General features: G+C 40.0%; 1 protein-coding gene across 1 annotated transcript in view; it reads right to left on the bottom strand.

Moving 5' to 3' along the window:
• Positions 1-5,130: 5,130 nt before the first annotated feature.
• Positions 5,131-20,777, bottom strand: part of PITPNC1 (phosphatidylinositol transfer protein cytoplasmic 1) — a 253,207-nt gene continuing 237,560 nt past the window's right edge. Inside the window, exon 9 of the mRNA XM_065908682.1 lies at positions 5,131-9,765. Within this exon, the coding sequence (XP_065764754.1) occupies positions 9,449-9,765 (317 nt within the window). The 3' untranslated portion in view covers positions 5,131-9,448. The remainder of the gene's footprint in view (positions 9,766-20,777) is intronic.

Raw genomic sequence — 20,777 nt, 5'->3', positions numbered from 1 at the left:
AGATATGCAGATGACACCACCCTTATGGCAGAAAGTGAAGAACAACTAAAGAGCTTCTTGATGAAAAGTGAAAGAGGAGAGTGAAAAAGGTGGCTTAAAGTTCAACATTCAGAAAACTAAGATCATGGCATCTGGTTCCATCACTTCATGGCAGATAGGTGGGGAATCAGTGGCAACAGTGTCAGACTTTATTTTTTGGGGCTCCAAAATCACTGCAGATGGTGATTGCAGTCATGAAATTAAAAGATGCTTACTCTTTGGAAGGAAAGCTATGACCAACCTAGACAGCATATTAAAAAGCAGAGACATTACTTTGCCAACAAAGGTCCATCTAGTCAATGCTATGGTTTTTCCAGTAGTCATGTATGGATGTGAGAGTTGGACTATAAAGAAAGTTGAGCACAGAAGAATTAATGCTTTTGGACTATGGTGTTGGAGAAGACTCTTGAGAGTCCCTTGGCCTGCAAGGAGATCCAACCAGTCCATCCTAAAGGAGATCAGTCCTGGGTGTTCATTAGAAGGACTGATGTTGAAGCTGAAACTCCAATACTTTGACCACCTGATGCAAACAGCTGAATGATTTGAAAAGACCCTGACACTGGGAAAGACCGAGGGCAGGAGGAGAAGCAGATGACAGAGGATGAGATGGTTGGATGCCATCACTTTCTCGATGGACATGGGTTTGGGTGGACTCCGGGAGTTGGTGATGGATGGGGAGGCCTGGCGTGCTGTGGCTCGTGGGGTCGCAAAGAATCAGACACGACTGAGTGACTGAACTGAAAAAATTGATGTGTTTATTCAGTTAAATGCAATTCCTTATGCTTTTGTTTCTATAGCAGACAATGTTTCTAAGATATGGAAGCCACTGGACATCTAAATAAGTCAGAGGACTTCTTTGTCTAGGTTTGTTCTTCCTCACAGGAACACCCAGAAAGAGGGTATTAAAGATATTAAATGAACAAAGGACTTACGTGGGAAATGGATGCTAGCCACTGCTTAGCAAGTTGAGAACAGCGAATTTTTAAAACTGCAAATACTTGTTTAAAAAGACAAATTTTTTTTGCTTTTTTTTTTTTAAATTAGTTGGAGGCTAATTACTTCACAATATTTCAGTGGGTTTTGTCATACATTGACATGAATCAGCCATGGAGTTACATGTATTCCCCATCCCGATCCCCCCTCCCACCTCCCTCTCCACCCGATTCCTCTGGGTCTTCCCAGCCCACCAGGTCCGAGCACTTGTCTCATGCATCTCACCTGGGCTAGTGATCTGTTTCACCATAGATAATATACATGCTGTTCTTTCGAAACATCCCACCCTCACCTTCTCCCACAGAGTTCAAAAGTCTGTTCTGTACTTCTGTGTCTCTTTTTCTGTTTTGCATATAGGGTTATCGTTACCATCTTTCTAAATTCCATAAATATGTGTTAGTATGCTGTAATGTTCTTTATCTTTCTGGCTTACTTCACTCTGTATAACGGGCTCCAGTTAAAAAATTTAAAAAAATAAAATAAAAAGACAAATGTCCTCACTCATATATTGTCAATGGAATTGTAAATTGGTACAATTTTTCTATGGAGGAGATACTGGCAGCAAATACTCAAAGTCATAAAAATATTTATATCCTTTGACCCAGTATTCAATTTCTGGGAATTTATCCAAAACAAATAATTAAAAAGAAGACATAACCTATATTACAAAGATATTCCCAACTACCCTACATATAATAACAGAATCCAGAAAATAACCTATATGCCAAATAATAAGGAACTATTTAAATAAATGATATATTTCCAACCAAAGTGGAATATCACATAGCTATGAAAAATGATGGCCATGCTATACACCAAATGTAGTTTAAATAATTCAAAATTCTTGAAGTGTTTGGTAAAAAGATATGCATCTATGAGTTACCTTCCACAGAAGAAAGGGCAAATTCCAAAGTACTTAATGAAGGTGAAAAGAAAATTCACAATCTGGGTCAAAATGCAAAGAAATGGAATAACTCCAAGATAGGAGTGGGAAAATTCAGACTTGTAGACGTACTTCTAAATTTTCAAGTTGTGCTCTGGAAAGAAGCACAGCACACATCAATACTGATGACTGACTTTAAGAACAGACTGCACAGAGAGTAGCAAGCTATCTTTGGACTGCTCTGAATATAATCCCCCTGTGTGCTGGAGATCACAGAACGATTCCCAAGGGTTGCTGAAGAGCAGTAAGCTGCCAGCATCTTGCATGCAGAGTCCCTTGGGAGCAGGAAAGTTATTTTGGAATACGACTTTTTCAAAATCACAAAGGTTCAGATCTGGCTGTCCTTGAACACCCTTAAGTGACAGATGACCAAATCTCCTTTCCATAAATTAAAAGAGGGGAAATGATGACTCCTGGTCCTTTGTGCCCGCCTTTAGTGCAGACGGTTGGTACTTCTAGTTAAACATAATTATCCCCTAAATTCTGGGTGTATAATTCAGTGGTTTAATGTTGCTGTACCGAATGGCTGGACTCTCGTAGAACCTGAGGCCATGTCCAGTTTCTCTGGCTACTTATTAGCTCAAGTCCTCCATGCTGGGACCAGGGCAAAAACATTAAGGCAAAGTTCCAACCTGTTTCTCATTTTCCCAGGCGAAGGAGTAGTTAAATGTTTGGACTGAATGAGACACCCTACTAGGTTGGATGCTGCAGAAAAGGGAGAATTTATGGGGGTGTGGAATAGCGGAGGGCTAATAATTAAGCAGAGAAAGTCAATACAATAAACTGGGAAACAGAGCTTGCCTGGGTCAGCCACACAAGTTACAGGCTCACACACACACACACACACACACACACACACACACGCACACACGAACATACATGTACACACAGGTTGATTGTTGTTCCAAAGCCATCAGAACTCCAGGTTTGACACTAGCATTTTCATAAAAGGATATTTCAGATTAGGGCTGGAGAAACGACACGATTTATCTTAAACTCAAGAGGCCAAGTTACAGTTGGAAGTTAGAGGCAAAAAATTCCAAGTGAATGTAGTGAAGTAAACTGGAAGCTTTAGAAAAGAACTTGGGTGTTCAGAAATCTAAGAGTAACATTCAGATGAGATAATATCATGATTAAAAGCTGACCAGGGGAACTGGGGGTATGATAAACATCTACACATTTAATATCAGGCATCCAAATATTTAATTACCTCTGGAGTTCATGTGTTAGTCACTCATTCGTGTCCGACTCTTTGTGACCCCATGAACTGTAGCCTGCCAGGCTACTCTGTCCATGGAATTCTCCAGGTAAGAATACTGGAGTGGACTGCTTTGGCTCCAGGAATAAACAGCTAGCCTGCCTGTACCAAGTTAACTTTCAGCCAGCAACTGCATGTGGGAAGTTTATGTGCTTTGAAGAATGAATTAAGAGGCAGGGCGGAAGCGGTAATGGTGAATTTGGAGCTCCAAATTCAAGCATGTTTTAAGTAACTGAATTAGTGTTACATACTTTGGGGAAAACTAGTCAATCCTACAGGAAATCAACCCTGAATATTCACTGGAAGGACTGATGCTGAAGCTCCAATACCTTGGCCACCTGATTCGAAGAGCCAACTCATTGGAAAAGACCCTGATGCTGGGAAGGATTGAAGGCAGAAGGAGAAGGGGCGACAAAGGATGAGATGGTTGGATGGCATCACTGACTCAACGCACATGAATTTAAGCAAACTCCGAGAGATAGTGAAGGACAGAGGAGCCTGGCGTGCTGCAGTCCATGGAGTCGCGAACAGTCGGACATGACTTAGTGACCGAAGAACAGTCACAAATTTGGGAAAAATCCTCACTGTAGTTGTGGTGCACCGTTAGAGGAAGCTGTGGCCTGATATGATGCAGGGATCAATGCACATAATGTGGATGTTTCTGAGCATACACTCAGACAAAACCGTAATTCAGAAAGATACATGCACCTCTCCGTTCACGGCAGCACTACTTACAATAGCCAAAACAGGGAAACAGCCTGTGTCCACTGACAGATGAATGGAGACAGAAGACATCGTACTTACACGCAAAGGGATACAACTCGACCATTAAAAAGAATGAGATAATGCCACTTGCAGCAAATGGATAGACCTAGAGATTATCATGCCAAGCGACTTAAGTCAGAAAGAGAAATATCATAATCGATATCACTTATATGTGGAATCGAAAATGTGACACCATGAACATATGTACAAGTAGAACAGATATAGAGGGCAGACTTGTGGTTGTCAAGGGGGAGGGGGGATGGCGGGACAGAGGATTGGGAGTTGGGGATTAGCAGATGCAAGCTATTATATTACTATACAGGATGGCTGAGCAACAAGGTCCTACTATAGCACAGGGAACTATATTCAGTATCTTGTGACAAATCAGAAGAATATGAAAAACTGGAAAATATGAAATATGGAAAAGAGTATGGAAAAATATATATAATGGAATCAGTTTGCTGCACAGCAGACATTAATGCAACATTGTAAATCAACTGCACTTCAACAAAATAAATATGGACATTGACTTTCGTTACAGGGCTGAATAGAAGAGGAGGCAGAGCTCTGGCTAAGCCCCGAGGCGGCTGTGGTACAAGGAGGGTAAAGCATTTCTGTGCTCACTCTTCCATCCCCAGAGGACCCTTCTGTGAACAACAGGAGCTACTCGAGCTGGAGAAACTCTCACCGGATCAGAGTGATTTCAGCGCAACTCAAACCGGCTTGCCCTGCTGTGGAGAGAATCTGGTGTTCCCCCGGGGTGGTGTTCCTACAGATTCCCTTGGGGAGATTTTTCTTGGTTATCACTCAAGACTGTTGCCTCACATTTGATGAGCAGGAACCAAGGATCTGTTGGGTGGATCCCACTAGGTTACAGGTTCACCTTGGTGACTTTTTTTTTAGCTGGATAGGACTGGCACCCAGGCATTTCCTCCCAAGGGCTGAGCCCTGAAGATGCCTATTAGACACCTCTTTGCACACAAGTCGCCTAGAACTGGGTCTAAGAACGGGCCACTGGCTTGTCCTTTCTCCCTTGATAGCTTCTTTCCCCATCAACCCACAAGTTCCCAATTCGTCAGCATTCCCTTGGAAAGAGCTGAGAAAGACAGAGAGGAAGATACACTTGGAAAGAAGATTGGTTTGTACTTTATTTACAACAGAATGTAAGAAAAAGTAAGCTATTATCAATAATAAATAACTGGGAAAAAACACAAAACGGCTGCAAAATGACATAGGAGGATGGCTTCCTCACACCGTTAAGATGTGTGAAGATCAACTTCTGTTTGCTTTGCTGTCATCACACTGTGCATTCCAGAACTTGGTCCTTCAGCTGTGGCAGTGGTGTATCGACCATTTAACTAGTCAAAATCCCAGTTCGCAATGTAAACGCTAAAACTGACACTTGAAGCTACATGTAAGTGGCACAGGTATAGCATCAACTCAAACAGCCTCTTTTGGAGACACATAGAAACTGAGGGGAGATTTGCAATTCAACAGGCAGGCTTTTGATTTTAAGCAAAAACATTGAGAGAGGCTTATCCTAGGAGTCTGTTAACAACAAAATGATAACAGCATCTGGAAAGGTCTCAACATATTCACATTCTCTTATTGCACTAACTCCTAAAAAGCTTAAAACTTACATTTCAAATGAAACATACTGCTTTGAAGGTAGGACAGAGAAGAACCCAGTATGCGTTGCCTCCATATGCCATTGCTGCGCTCTTCTGTAACATTTCATTTTCAGCAGGAAACAACAGTTTTCTTTCTTTCTTTCTTTTTTTTTTTTTTAGGAAACAATAGTTTTAAACAGCCTATTTATGATCAATTGCAGTTACTGGACAGATTTTTTTTTTTTTTAATTTTAAGAATTATGGCTCAGATGACATATTGTCACCCAGCCTACTGAACCAGATGATCAGAAAGAGACTAAAAATATTTAAACAATCCTTCTGTGTTGGAGCATCTGAATACGCATCACATATGGAGTAAAATTACACTCTGGCCCTTCTGAAACGTACAATTGTTGTTGACCTATGCCAGCCAGTGACAAGTAGTCTTTGAGCCATGAAGAGGAGCTAAGGCGAGTAGGATTTAAAAGTACACATAAATTCATTAGCCGTGAAATTTTCATGGAAAAATGATTTCTCGAGAAGTGTCGGAATCTACTCTCTTAGGTCACTGTTTATCGTAGTGTCTTGGAAGAAAACCATATAACATTTGGGAGTCCCGTTGTGTTTTTTAAGTGTCTACATAAGACACGCACAATTGCACTAGTTAGAGATTTATTTTCACAACCAAAAACGTGGCTAATAAATGCCTTCAAATAAATTAAAGCCGTTTTCCCCACACACAAATGCAAAACCAAAACAGAAGGGTTTATAAATTAGTTCACAAATGAATTCATATTGTTTCAGTTACAATGTGGTAACTGAAGAATGTCACGGACTCCTGTGTTGTTATGCTTTTTTCTTTGCTTTGCCTTATTCTAGCTCAAAAGTAGGAAAATGAAAGGTCTTCAGAGCTGACTTCTGACAGAGTTTATGCAGTAAAAACACTGAGGCCTTCTTGTCCTGGAAAAGCACAGCTAAAGCAATGATCTGTTCGACAGCCAATGAGAAGCACAGGGGCATTTTGTAATTTGAAGTCCATCCAAAGTAATGAAATTTAGGTTCATTTTGATGGTCTCCACTACATGAGAGACAAAGACGGGGGTGAGCATAAATGTTATTCTGCGGATTATTTTAATTTGGCTACCAGAGACTTAAAACTGATGGTGTTGGATTCGCCATACTATATTTATATATATACAGGTATAATACAATTTTGGTGAACAAAGTTGAAGGTTTCCACATTGCAGACAGAGGCACTGAGTTAAAATTCTATTTTTTTCCCCAAAACATGCTTAATGAATTCAAGTTTCTGGTTTTTTTCTTCTAAGTTTCCATCATGCAGCCATTTAATTTCCATCCTTATAGGAATTAGTAATGTTCTATATACACATTCATTGCAGGCTTGTACCCCACAAAAAACAAATCCATGTATGAAGACTGTGAAATGACACTTGAAAATCAAGATAGATAAAATACTGAAGCCGTTTATGCCTTGTGATGACTGGATTAAATATCTGAAGCAGCTAAAAGAATATTTGCACCCCTCCCCCCTTTGAAAATGCACACGAACCACATGTAGACAGAAAAACTGAACAGACTCTAAGACCACACATATTTGTTGGCTAAGAATCACACTATCAGTGGTAGTTTTGCAAGTAATGTCTGTGGTATTGTACTGGCTTTAAGAGAAAGAAAATTCACAGTAGGAAACCAGGAATTAGCTTTCTAAAGCATATAGAATTGTTGACCTCGATAGAGGAAGCTACTTTACAAAAATGGAAAATGAGCAATGGCATCGACAGAAAAACTAGGTGCCAGATGTGTTAACGACGGGCTCAAAACAAATCCATTCCATGCGAATATCATGATCCCACCCCATCTTGATTTCAGCTTGCAAATGTTCAGCAAATACATACACTATGCAAGTGTCTTCTGAAAGGAGAATTTTGCTTCCTAAAGCCAGACATTCTTGTTAAGTACTACTGTGCTGAAAGGGAGCCATTGAGAAGTCCAAGAGATCTGGATAAAAGATCGAGTTTTCCCACAAGCAAAAATCATGCTACCATACCATGCAAAGAAGGCGTCTTACTGTGGTACTATCACTCTTAGGGAAGAGATGCACTGTTGATCTAAGCTATTTGCAATGGGTTTCCTTTGAGTTCTGGGTTTATTTATATATTAAGCTAAATGTCAGCCTATAGGTTAAGAAATGATCTTGACAACCTGACATATGACTTAGAACACTTGGTGCTGGGCTCCTGGGGCCAGCACTTGCACCTTGGGAGAGTTTGTCAACTTGAAGGACACTATGCACGAGAGAGAGAAGCAGGCAGGGTCCGCCGGCTGAGAGCCTGTGTAAGAGGAAGAGGACACGCTCCTGGGTTTCCTTTGGAATCTGCGTTTGGGGAAGGTCCCTTTCCTGAGGTTGGAGGTTATGGTCAGGAAGGCTAGCTGGGGCCTTGGAGTCGCCCAATTACCTGTTCTCTTCCTCCCCTGGAGGACACGTGCTCGATTCTGTTCGCTCTTCCTTCTGTGTTTAAAGGCAGTGAGGTGCAAAGGTGGCAGTTTTCTCTTTAGATCAAAAGAGAGTTCTCTTTCTGCCACTTTGGTGAATGATCTTGTCTCCTGTCAACCTTGAGTCTAATCCTGCATTACTAAGACCCTTAGAAAAGAAAGTTGAACAGAGGGGCATCTTTTATAACTTCTTTTTACTCTATAAATAAGAGTCAGCCATTCTGCTCACTTTCTCCTCCCACTTGATGGCACTGACTCAACTTTTGCCATATTCCTGATATTTGGATTTCAAGTAAGGAACAAGAGAACGGCAATTTTTTCCTACGGTCCAGTGATGGGCAATGTATTCCAGGGAGGTCCAGATATTATTAAGAGTATCCCCGTCCCATCAAGGGGATGGAAACAAGTCCGACAGTGTTAAAAGTCCAGGCAGCTTACTCTAACCTGAACTTCTCTGAATAAGCAAAGAGTCAATGAATTCTACTCAATTAACTGCAAATTCTGAGAATCTTAACAAATGACGTAAGGCTTGCTGATACCTATAGGGAAAAAAAAAAGACATTTGCCTCACCTGGGTCTGTTGGTTCCTAAACCAAACCATTCAAAATCAGTCTGTTATGGTCACATTTATCCATGTAATTCTTAAAGATTTCTGAGGCCACAAGGGCACAAGGGAGAAGTTATTAAAAGACAGAAACAAGTGGCATTTTTATTAAATTCTGTGAAAGGTATAAATAAGTTATTGTTAATTGCACTTGGAGCCTCTACAGGTTGATAATTAAAATTTTGAAAAAATTTAATGAGTTAATTAGGCCCCAAATCCTGAGTCAGACTAACCAAAGTAGGAATCTTAGTAACTCCTGGTATTCAAGTATTGGTAAGGAGCAGTTCAAAATTTAACAATTAGGTGTGTTATGCCTGAGAAATTTTTTGAGAATTTCACGTTTGATGGGAGGAAACTAACTTCATTATTTTACTATACCTTGTAACAGAGTGGTGTAAAGTTTTCATTTATTTACCCTTGAAGTCCATGCCAACCTCATCAAATGCCCAATAAACAAGCTTCCTCCCTGGCGACCAGCTGCGGCCACAGGAGATCTCTTCTGTCCTTCGCAAGTGTTGCATTTTACATCTACTGTGACGCTGCGTGGCAGACTTAGGGAGTCATATTCTATGTGAAATTACTTAACCACATGCACACTCAAGAGATCAAAGGGACATGTCTGAGTGACAGAGCAGTCTTTTTCTGTATCAGAAGATCCTTAAAAACAAACAAACAAGACCCAAAACTGAAAATATAAAACCCCATGAAATATTCATATGAAGTTACTCTGATTTGGGCCGACATGGCTTATCTGAAGAGTGGATGCCAGGTAAATTCAGGGTGGCTTTTTTCTCAGGGTCTGGAAGTGTGAGAGTTTCTGGGGCAGACTTTTTCCGGGGCCGATCTTTGGGAACTGACAGGAATTCTGGTGCATCGGTGGAGAGAGGCGTGGATGGAGCGCTCGAAGGGGCACTGCGGACTGAAGAAGGCAGCAGGGGGATGCTGGAGATAGAAACGGCAGGTGGGAAAGCGCCAATCTTCTTGTTGGTGGCTTCCTGAGTGGCTCGCTCAAACTCTCGGACTTCATCCATTGTCATGTCTTAAAGGCAAAAAAATAGAAAAAAAAATGAGCAACTATTTGGAAGAGACACAAATGGATTCATCTCTCTGCCTGTTTAAAGGAGCTATCAGAATCCTATGATTAAGGGGTCGCTCCAGATTATTAGCCCAGATTGTCTTTGAAATGCTAAACCCTGAATTTTTTCTTTTTACTGAGGCTGACCTCTGAAAAAATATTTCTTTATGAATATCCATCCAAGATTTTCCAAAGCACTTTCAATGAGTACTTTAAGTATTCTGAAGAAGAGTTTATCAGGAAAGCACAGAACCACAACAAGTTGTATGTGTCTAAACATCTGAGTGCTGTGGATATGGTGTGGTATATGGAGCTAATATTAGACCTGGCCATCCTTTCTACAAAAGGAAGGTAATTAAAGCAATCAGTGGCCCCAAATGATACATATTAACAACTATTTTAGATCATGAAAAGACAAGTTTACCTTTACAGGGTAAACCAGGCAGATTATCAGAATTTCTCAACATGTTATCCTCTTGTTCAATAAATATACTTTTTGCATTCTAGGAGTTACTTGTTTCCTAACTATGTATCCATCCTGAGATCTTTTTCAGAGGGAAAAACAAGATGTGACAGAAAAAAGGAACTTTGCTAATTATCCCCAAACCAAGGAAACAATTTCTCAAGGAAACATAAAAAGAGCAGAGAAGAAAAAGAGAGGATCACAAAATCAGTGAGAATTTCATTTAAAAGAAAAAAGAACATTATCTGGCATCCAAGAAATAAATTCAGTGACGCCTTATTTAATGGGCATTGTCAGATGATACAGACTTGCCAAATGTCTGAAATGTTCTTATGTGAGAGAGTTAAAAAAAATTCTTTTAAAGGCAAAGCCTTCCCTAATGTAAATACATTAATGTATTACACACGCTTGCTTACACACTTACTACTAATTAGACATAATATATGGAATGAATATCACTGTGCTACAATACAGTGGTGACTCATTTCTTAGGACTGATTTGCTTTATATAGTGTGGCATTTCTTCTCTCATTCTCAGGAACTCTATTATTACTCTCCGTCTGGCTACCCCTGGTATCCTTTGCCAATTTTGTTACTGGTAACTGGGAAAATAGGTAACTGGTCTTATTGAAAAAGCTCTGAGTGAAGGCCGACAAGCTTGTCCCGGTGTAAAAGGTGAAACCCACTGACCATGGGCTTCTGTACCTGTTTATCTTCCCAGAGACCTGTGTCTTCCCTTGTGTCCTTTCCCATGAACTTAGTTGGTGAGCCTTCATTGGATGACACCACATAAACCAGTATGAAACATACAGACACTTTGGAAATATTAACTATGGAGTGAATATTCATAGCATAGCATTAGTCATTAAGATATATGATCTATAGTCATATCATAGCATACAAGCGAACCAGAAATATGTTAAAAAAAATCCTTAAGAGTATTTCCTGGCAACAATTATTAATATTTTCTGGAAGGGAAAAGTTTTTACAAAGGAAATAAAAAATTATGCCCATGTTGATGGAATATAAAATTCAGAATATAGCAAAAACTGTACCTGTAAACTTATCACTTAGAACACTAAGGCTATTAGACAAGCTAAGAAATAAGATTAAGTTCTTTAAATAGGGGTATTTCAAAATAAAATTGAGACTCAGAAAAGTTTCAGTGAATTTCAGCCAAGTTTATCTTTGAAAAATCAGGTTTTCTTTACAAGTGGCTGAATGGTGCGCTACTCCACACATCCAGCAGGGGGCAGAAATCACCCAAAGTACAGAATTTTGATTCTACACTCCTGTCAGTCTCTCTGAAGTTCTCTTCTTGAAACGTGTTGAAACTGCTCAGTTGAAAAGGAGATTGTTATTTCCTTATTGCTGGGGCCATGGATGTTCATTTTGCCCAGTTTTAATATAGTTTGTCTCTGCTTAGGAAGTAGATCTAAATTTATTGAGCACCCATGTAGTTATTACTGTGATGGACAGCAGCCTTTTGATTTCAACTTTTTCATTATGATAGAGAAGAAAAATATGGAAAAATCAATGACCCTTCCCAATTTGATGGAATTTCAAAGAATAAGGCAAGTGTGGTATGCATTTAAAGATAACCACATTGTGTAACTTCTGAGGAGATGGGCATTTCTGACACTGAAGTTATGGGAACGGCTCTGAGTTGCAGCCAGAGAATGCACGGGCTTTCCCACGGGGAGACCCATTCCAGGTGTCACCGTCTGAATGGTAAACTGACTTTCCAACAGTAATAATCAGAGTAAAATGGAAAGAAAACCAAACCAAGAGCCTTAAGCTGTAAGAACTTAGACTGAGGAAAGCGCTGTGTAGTATCCTTCGCTACGTGGCATCTCCCCCCTTCCTCTGGTTTCCTTTGTCTCGTCATGCTTATATAGGGAGCGGCTTTCAGACAGTGGCTGAGAGGGGACAGGTATCAACATTCCTAAAGGAAAGGTAACCGAGAGTGATGGCAATTTAAGGATGGTTTCCTTACGAGCACTTCTAACTTTAGAACAGGGAGAGAGAAAGGGGGAAGCCCTATAGGAATTGGCCAGCGCCTCCAGAGGAACACTTCAGTTAAGTCTGATCCAAACAGCTTCTGCAAGTCCAACCACTGCATGCAAGGAGAGTTATGGCCATTTCAACCTCAAGGGCTGCCACATGCACCCAATAGCAGCACATAATGCCTGACAGGGCACATTCCCAAGACATGCTCTCAGAAGTTCACTCGACATTTCCAAGGTGCAACCAGAGGTCTTCACAAATCTAGAGCATTCACAACAAGAGCCATTTCTCAATTTTCTAAAACTACACTGCAATTTCTTACATAGCTAATATGCATTATTCTGGGTCTGACAGACATGCGGGCTCAAGCTGGCACCCGAAGAGACCACAGCTCTGGCCAAAGATACATGAAAATGACTTGGTGATTACATTTTCTTTGTTATCTGTCATTCTTCCTCATAAGCACGGATGACTGATAGAACTATATTTAAGATGCTGGCATGTGGACAACACACTGTCGGCTCTCAGTCAGCAACGTGCCATTAAATAACCTTAGGCTCTCCGAGGCTTAAGTCCCAGCCTGACCTAGCTCACCCCACCTTCACTGCTCAGCCAGTGTGTATGCATGGACAGCAGCCCCGTCTGGACAGGAACCTAAGTAAAAAGGAACCAAAGGTAAGACAGCCATAAAGAGCCATGGAAAGCATTTCAGAGCAAATGCAAAGAAACGGAAAATACCAGATGAGCCAATAGCTTTCCCTGAAACAAATGACTGAACGTTAACTATGTCTTTAAAAGTTACTGGCGCTGATGATCTAGCTTTTGTGTGACATCCGTTTCTACCCCTCTGTTCTTTTGTGGTGCAGGCCACAAAATGTTTCCATTCTCTGTGCTCTTGGTTTTATGACCAAGACAACGTAACCTCCGAGTCAAGTGGCTTTAAAGAATAGCAATGTCTGGAAGCAAGAGGTAACAACGTCCAGTTAAGACCCAGCTCAGGTTCTTCGCCGACAGCCTCTGGGCTACGACGCTTTTTTGTGGAAGTTTGAGAATTGATGCGTTTGAAGTCATTTCAAAGATCGGTTTATGGGTACGTTTGGTAAAGAGTGGGCAACATGTTTTAAAAATTCTACATACACTTGTTTGGGCCTGGCTCTCTATGTCATCCACAGTGGAGGAATGCTGATTGCAAACTTTTATGTTGGTTTGTTCATGCATGTTTTTCTCGTATTCCCGAACATCATCCATTGTCATATCTGAAAGAAGGTCAAGACGTTGGCAACTTCCGTTATTAAAGGCAAACTTTCAATGGGGGAAACTTCAGGGGATGATGGCAGCTTAGCAGAAGCCAAAGAGAGGAGTAAAAAAGCGGGGAACTCACTAACTTTATGAAGAGTTAATCATAAAGTTAGCTAAACCAGCCAAAGGTGGAGTGACTACAAGGGAGTTAAGTCAAAACAGTCTTAGAGCTGAGAAGAATGGAGATTATTTAGGGGTGATTCTTGTACAGTGAGTTAGGTGGGCAGGAAGTATTAGCTTGTGGACAGGGCTGTAGCCTGAGATCTCCTAAAAGCATGGTTAGAAGATCCCTGTAAGGGACAGGGTCAGGTTTGTGTGGTTTAATACTTACCTTTCAAAATAGATTTGGAAATTCTTTACAGCAATGCATTCAACAAGAGAAAGAACACTTTCATTGCTATTGTAAGAGACATGACATTGAGGGCAGAGAAACGATGTACGCTGCTCCTGGAGAGATTTGGTGCAATGCTCACACAGATGCATTTTTGCACAGAATACATGGTGTCAGAGAGTGCAGGTCTACCCTGAACTCCAAGTCTAACCTAACAGCACGAAGAGGGCTGGCACTACTTCCACCCACACAGTTCTAGAAATAAAAGACATTATGGTTTTTTGGCCTGATTCTGCAGATTTTTCAGGATTTCAGAATAATAATTTCTGAAATCCTGTGATTCTAAACAGGGGACAGTTCTGTGACACTTTTGGTTGCCACGACAGAGGTGGAGGTGCTACTGGACGTGGCCGGGAGGTGCCAGGGATGTGGTAGCACATTCCACAGTGCACAGTCCTCCTCCCTCCCCGACGAAGAATTATCTGGCCCAAAATGTCCGTGGTGCCGAGGTTGATCCAAGGGATAAAAAACTTCAACAAAGACCCTGCTATCTTTGGTATGTGCAATGCATAAGAATAATAATTAGTCTCAATTTAAATGTTTCTGTTGCTTTATCCTGCACTCCCCACTCCACTCCTTGGATATTTTACAACAATTCATTAGCAGTTTTCCCAGATGAGGATTCCTCTGCCACTCTCCTGGGAGAATTTAACTTCATGCCTCTTTACAATGAATGGTACATGCTCAACAATTGGTTAATCAAGCTACCACCTTGATCACTAATTAGCTTGGTGGGGATTTAGAGCGAGTATTTACAGTTGGAATTTTTCCGTTAGTATTTTCTGCATCATGTGGTCTGGTGTCTTTTTATATCAGTCCTTATGTGTCACCTGAGAGTCTCTTCAATTCCAAAGGGCAGACTTGTGAGAAGTTTATGAATTAATTCAGTGTGGTCTGGGGCCAAGATGGAGGGCAGCTCTAAATCCAGACCTGGGTGATATTATTTAGCTGGTGACACCCCCACACCCTGAAACCGTTAATCAAAAATGCCATCCATAAGCAATGTAGGTATCAAGGATGCTAAGCAACAGTCTGGCCAAGCGAAGAGCATGCTTTTCTTTTAGAAAATCAAGGTAACTGCAAAGCAGTAAAGAGATGCTGCTTTGTGAATAGAACAAATGCATCTTTGTTAACAATAATAACATTCTTTCAATACAACCACTTTAATTTCAATAGCCAGTTATCAAAAGTTCTTAAACACAAATATACCTGGAATGAATACTGAGGTAATTTAAAGTTAAAAGTTTAAAATTAAAGAAACTTCTTTATACATACGTTCATTAGACACTTTATTTCCCCCCTCACTGGCATGCTAGTAATTTTAAAAACAAAAACAAAGGAGGCTTCATTTCTTTGTTCTAGTGAATCTCAACGGAAATCATTCTTTATCTTTAATTAGCTCAAAGTTAACAGAGAGGCTTAAACTGTGTGACTAGGGGCTTTCAAAGATTTTTATGGTTGTGAAGAAAGATTTAATAATGAAGATACTCATTATTAGCTTGTTCATAATAGTGAAAAACTGAAAACAACTCTGAGGCCTGATAGTATTATGCAGGAATTAAAAATGATGCATAAGAATATTGAACACTAGAAAGAAATGACTTTGGTATATTGTTAAATAAAAAATTGGAGGTAAAATAAATCATTTTTGCCAGAAAAAACGAAAGAGTACATTTCTAAATGTTAACAGTGATTGTTTTGAGGAGTTGAAATTTTAATGCTCTCCTTTCGCTTATCTATATTTTCTAAATTTTCTACATCAAGTCTGAATTACTTCTGTAAGAAAGAAAGAGAATGTTATTTCAAAATCAATTATTTGGAGTCATTAGAAGATGGATACCATCAATTTGCACTTGTATAAGAAGTACATTTTAGAAAAGAGTATTTGCCAATTCTAGAATCATGATCCCCCCCCCCCCTTTTAAAATGAAGTTAAGAAACAGTAGCAGAAAACTTCATCTTAAAGAAAAAAAAATCTCTCAATTAGACCACATAATAATGAACATTTCTAGGGAGTTCCCTGGTGATCTAGTGGTTAGGATTCAGTGTTTTCACTGAACAGACAAAAAAAAGAAAAAAGAATGAACCTTCTAGTATAGGGGGGGTTCTCTAAAAGATAATGATAATTTGGTCCCAGCCAATGCTGAAGGAAAACATGTTTGCCTAAATTGTGAACTAGCCTCTCATACTATACATGCTTATGGAAATGATGTCGATATTCCTCAGTAATTTATGGAAAGCCTAATCAAGTGAAAATGTTCTTATTCAGGTTATCTGATGGAATGCATTACATCTTGCTTCGGCAAAGTGTATTACCTCGAAATCTATAAATGAGTCAATTTTTTAGTAAATTCAATTACATATGCCTGATGATGGATTATACTTTTGGAGCTGATTCATCTTCATTACTAATTGATTTTCAATGATCAGAGTCACTTCTCACAGTTTAGGTTCAGATCTCTTTGTCCCCAGGAAAAAAGTGCTTAGGTATATCAGATAAACTCTTAAAGGAATCTTATGTCAATTATTTTGCAAATAACTGAATTTAATTATCCCTTAATTTACAGATCTGAAAGGTCATAATTTATTTTTTTCAAGTAGAGTTTCTTAAAAGAAGTCTTCTTAAGCAAATAACACTGGCCTAATGGCCTGATTTAAGAGACTACTGGAACTAGGTACCAAAATTATTCTGATAAGGAAGCTAAATCCTAGTATCTTTGACACTTGGCCATTAGAGGGTGACTGATCATCTGGCGATATAAATATTCTCTTTGTTGCAAGATTTCCTGTGTTTGTCCTCTTGCAAGACCATTTCTGTCCTTCTTTTTCCCACCCTCTTTCAGGTGAGAGAGTGAGCAGACCCCAGTCTTCTATTCCAGCATGTAAACGTCACACTAAATTGGCCTGGGTAGACTCCTCTCCTCTACCACCTGCCCAGCTTTATTAAAGAAGCTCCGGACTCAGAGGATTTGGTAAGAAGCTCCTTCAACTTTTTAAACCATGAACTAAGCAAAATATACCTCTGTATGAATCTTGGTCTGCTTCAACTGTTTTCTGCTTTGTTATAATATGTGGATTTCAATTATCATTTACTTATTGAATCACTCAACTAATGTGTGAATCATGTTCCATAGAAATAATTCAAATAGTACTGGGTTATATAGGGAAAAGAGTTTGATTCCTTTTAACTTTCTGTATCAATCCCATTCCTTCTGGAGATACTACTGACAGATTTTTTTCTATGAATTTGCATGTATGTTAGTATTACACACACACATACAGTCTCATTTATTTTCACATTTATGGAATCATACTATAGTATACTATATGATACAAGTTGCTCTGGCTTACTTTTCCCACTAATGGAAAATGAACACAGAACTACTTTATTCCTTTTAACACACAATATTTATCATATGAGCAGTATCATAATTTACTTGACCATATTTCTGTTGAAGGACATTTACATGGAGACTAGATTTTAGCTCTTATAAGCAACACTACACTGAATAGCTTTCTTATTTATATTCAGGAACATGTATGTGTATTCCTTAAGAATGAGTATCTAAAAAAAATAAAAGAATGAGTATCTAGAGGTGGGATTACTGCGCCATAGATAATTTGTATTTACTATCATCAGTTTTTATAGAAACTGTTAGTATGTTCTCCCACCTATCCAAAACTGGATTATCACTCGTTTTAAATTTTGCTATCAGATGGGCAAATGTCATATCTTCTTGCCATTTTCATTTCATTACATTTCTTGTGATTAGTAGAGAGGCTCTTGGTTATTTGCACTTCTTCTTCCATGGTTTACCTATTTAGGTTGTTTCCCTTTTTTCTATTGAGCGTTGGGTTTTTGATTTATAGGACCTCTTAATATATTGTGGATATTAATCCTCTGTTGGATACATATATTGCAAATAGCTTCTCTCAATCTTTCAGCTTTGTTTATGGTGGCAATTTTCTTTCAATCATTTTATTAAAGATTTCACTGGAAGTGGAGGCAAGATTGTATATCTGAAAGGCCTTTAGGGCAGAAGTCAGCTGAATGTACAGAGGCACTACGAATGCCACCAAACAAAATGTCTGCAGTCAGGAATATTTCTTCATTACAGTTTTAATAAAGACTCATATAGCTTAATTCAATGACCTATTCAATGGCACATTATATTTTATTTCCTTCTACAAATATTTTCTCTCCATTTCCAGGCCCGTCAGCCTAAACAGAAGTAACTTTTTCTTTTGTTGTTGTTCCAAGTCAAAATGGAAGTCTTAAACAGTGGCTGGGTCAGAGGTCAGAGGAAGCTCCAGCAACCAAGAATTAGGTCAGACACCCCTTGACTTCAACAAAATGGTGGCCCATCCTTTGGGAAGTGCTTTAAAAAAAAAAAAAGCTATAAATTCAACAGGTGCTTATTACGAATAGTTCACTGTTTTTTTTTGTAGTGAAAGTAGCTAATCCTCAAGGCTTGGTATATACTCTTTCCTTGTAATTCAGATCACAAGATCTAGAATTGTAATCTACAGTTATGATTTTTTCTACAGTTCTTAATTTGGGGAGGTGGAGAGCAGAGGCACAGATTCCTTTGAAAATGTGATGGAGCACAGTGGGTTCTTTCTAGAAAAATGAATGTAAACAGACACACATAAAATGCTGTATAAGAGACATGGAACTGAAATTCATGATTCAGGAAACCTGTGGCCATTGGAAAATGCTGGCTTGGTGAAATCAACCAGCTAATGCCAGCCTCTGAGTCAGCTTCTTTCTCCAACTTCAGCTTGATTCTTTCATTGTTAGACTGCTCTTGAGACTCCAGAATGATCTCTAAGTCATTTTTGTGAGGGAGTTTCATCTATACTAGCCAGAACAACCCCCTATTTTTTGGAAGGGTCAGGATTCATGAAATTCCACTCAATCACAGCCTCCCTTGGGCAACCCTCTGTGTTCCTCTCAAAATACTGTCAGATTTGTGATGCAAAACCACGCTTTGGTGAAGTTGGGCTGACTATTTTATTCACCTCTTCTTTTACCCCATCTTCTGAAACATGCAGTCGTTTCTTCTGATTAGTGTTCCAGTCATGCAGGAGACACCCAAGGCTCATGGATAAAGACCAATCAAGGCTTTCAAAACCAAACTCAATTACTCCAACAGTAGAAACGGTTGTAGTTCAGAACAAACAAGAGCAGAATAAAATCCGTTTAGGGAAATAGTTACTGTGACAGTCAAATGCTAAAATTCAGGAAGGATACAAAATTAATCCTTGGGCAAGAAATGATTACTGTCATCTGTAGTGTCCTTTTTAAAAAAACAAAACAACATGCAATTCAGTTAAGCACTGGAGGTGGTGAATCTAATTAGGGAGAAAGACATCACACAGGGCTGCCAGTGTATACAGGTATACAGTTTGGGCACCGTAGGAGCGCAGCCCAGGGTCAGTGGAGCTAAAATTCAGCCCTCAGCTGACAGCACCCGCTGAATCTGCTTGGAAGAGGCGCCTTTTCGTAATGCTTACAAGGCACCAGCATTCAGCAGTTGGCCCTGAAGACATCTACCATTTTCTAGTCTAATTAAATTTGGACTGAATTAATTAAACTGCCCTTTCAATCTAATCTGATTTAAAGTTGTTGTTAAAACTTTTGGGACTTCCCTGGTGGTCCAGTGGTTAAGACTCTGGGTTTCCAATGCAGGGGACTCGGGCTCGACGCCTGATTGGAGAACTAAGATCCCACATGTCCTGCATTGTGGCCAAAAAATGAAAACAAAACCCAAAAACTGAAAAACAAAAAAACCTTTAGGATTCACCTGGAGGGCTTGTTAAAACACAAGGAGGTGTGCTAGGCTACACCCTCAGAGTATCTGATTCATCAGGTTTGGGGTGGAGTATGAGAATTTGAAACAAGTACCCCAGGGATGCTGCGGTTGCAGGCCCAGGACCTCACTGGGAGAATAAGTGCCATAAGCTATAGGAAAGGGTTTCTTTACTTTGAACCCTTTCCAGGTTTACTAGTGATAAAGCCTCACTGAGCTTGTATAGACCAAAGAAAAATAAGCAAATTCAGGTACCCAAAACTGAAGGGCTGTTCTGGCAGGCGATGACACACCCATTTACCTGAAAGGCCTGCTGCTGCTGCTGCTAAGTCACTTCAGTCGTGTCCGACTCTGTGCGACAGCAGCCCACCAGGCTCCCCCGTCCCTGGGATTCTCCAGGCAAGAACACTGGAGTGGGTTGCCATTTCCTTCTCCAACGCATGAAAGTGAAAAGTGAAAGTGAAGTCGCTCAGTCGTGTCCGACTCGCGACCTCATGGACTGCAGCCCACCAGGCTCCTCTGTCCACGGGATTTTCCAGCCAAGAGTACTGGAGTGGGGTGCCATTGCCTTCTCCGGAAGGCCTGCAGTACGCAGCATTACCTTGAATAAGGGGCTGTGGGCAGGGTTCTTAGCATTTAGTTGATTGAGTATCTGCATCTGTGTAATGAAGGAGCTACCACTTTCCTGGCAAGCCGCTCAGCTGGGGACAAGGATGCCAGTAATTTACATGAAATTGATGGGGTGGGTCTCAGACCCTTTGCTGAGTGAAAAGGCTGCTTGTTTTGGTTGGGGCTAGGACTGTATATATAGCGGGTGGAGGCCTTCTCTGCGGGAGTACACGGTGCCCTGATGATCTACATCAACTAAACCACATGCTGTTTTTCTGCACTCAGATACAGAGAGGGCTTTTTGTCAGTAGGCTCCTTGAGTTAATTCCTGTCTCCACCTCTCCAACTTAAGTAGGTCTTTTTAAAGGCCTTCCTTTGATGCGTCATTTTAGCT

This window comes from Muntiacus reevesi, chromosome 18 (genome assembly GCF_963930625.1).
Source record: "Muntiacus reevesi chromosome 18, mMunRee1.1, whole genome shotgun sequence".
In the NCBI taxonomy this organism is placed as follows: Eukaryota; Metazoa; Chordata; class Mammalia; order Artiodactyla; family Cervidae; genus Muntiacus; species Muntiacus reevesi.
The sequence above is the reverse complement of the archived record's forward strand: the minus strand, read 5'-3'. Positions and strand labels throughout refer to the sequence as shown.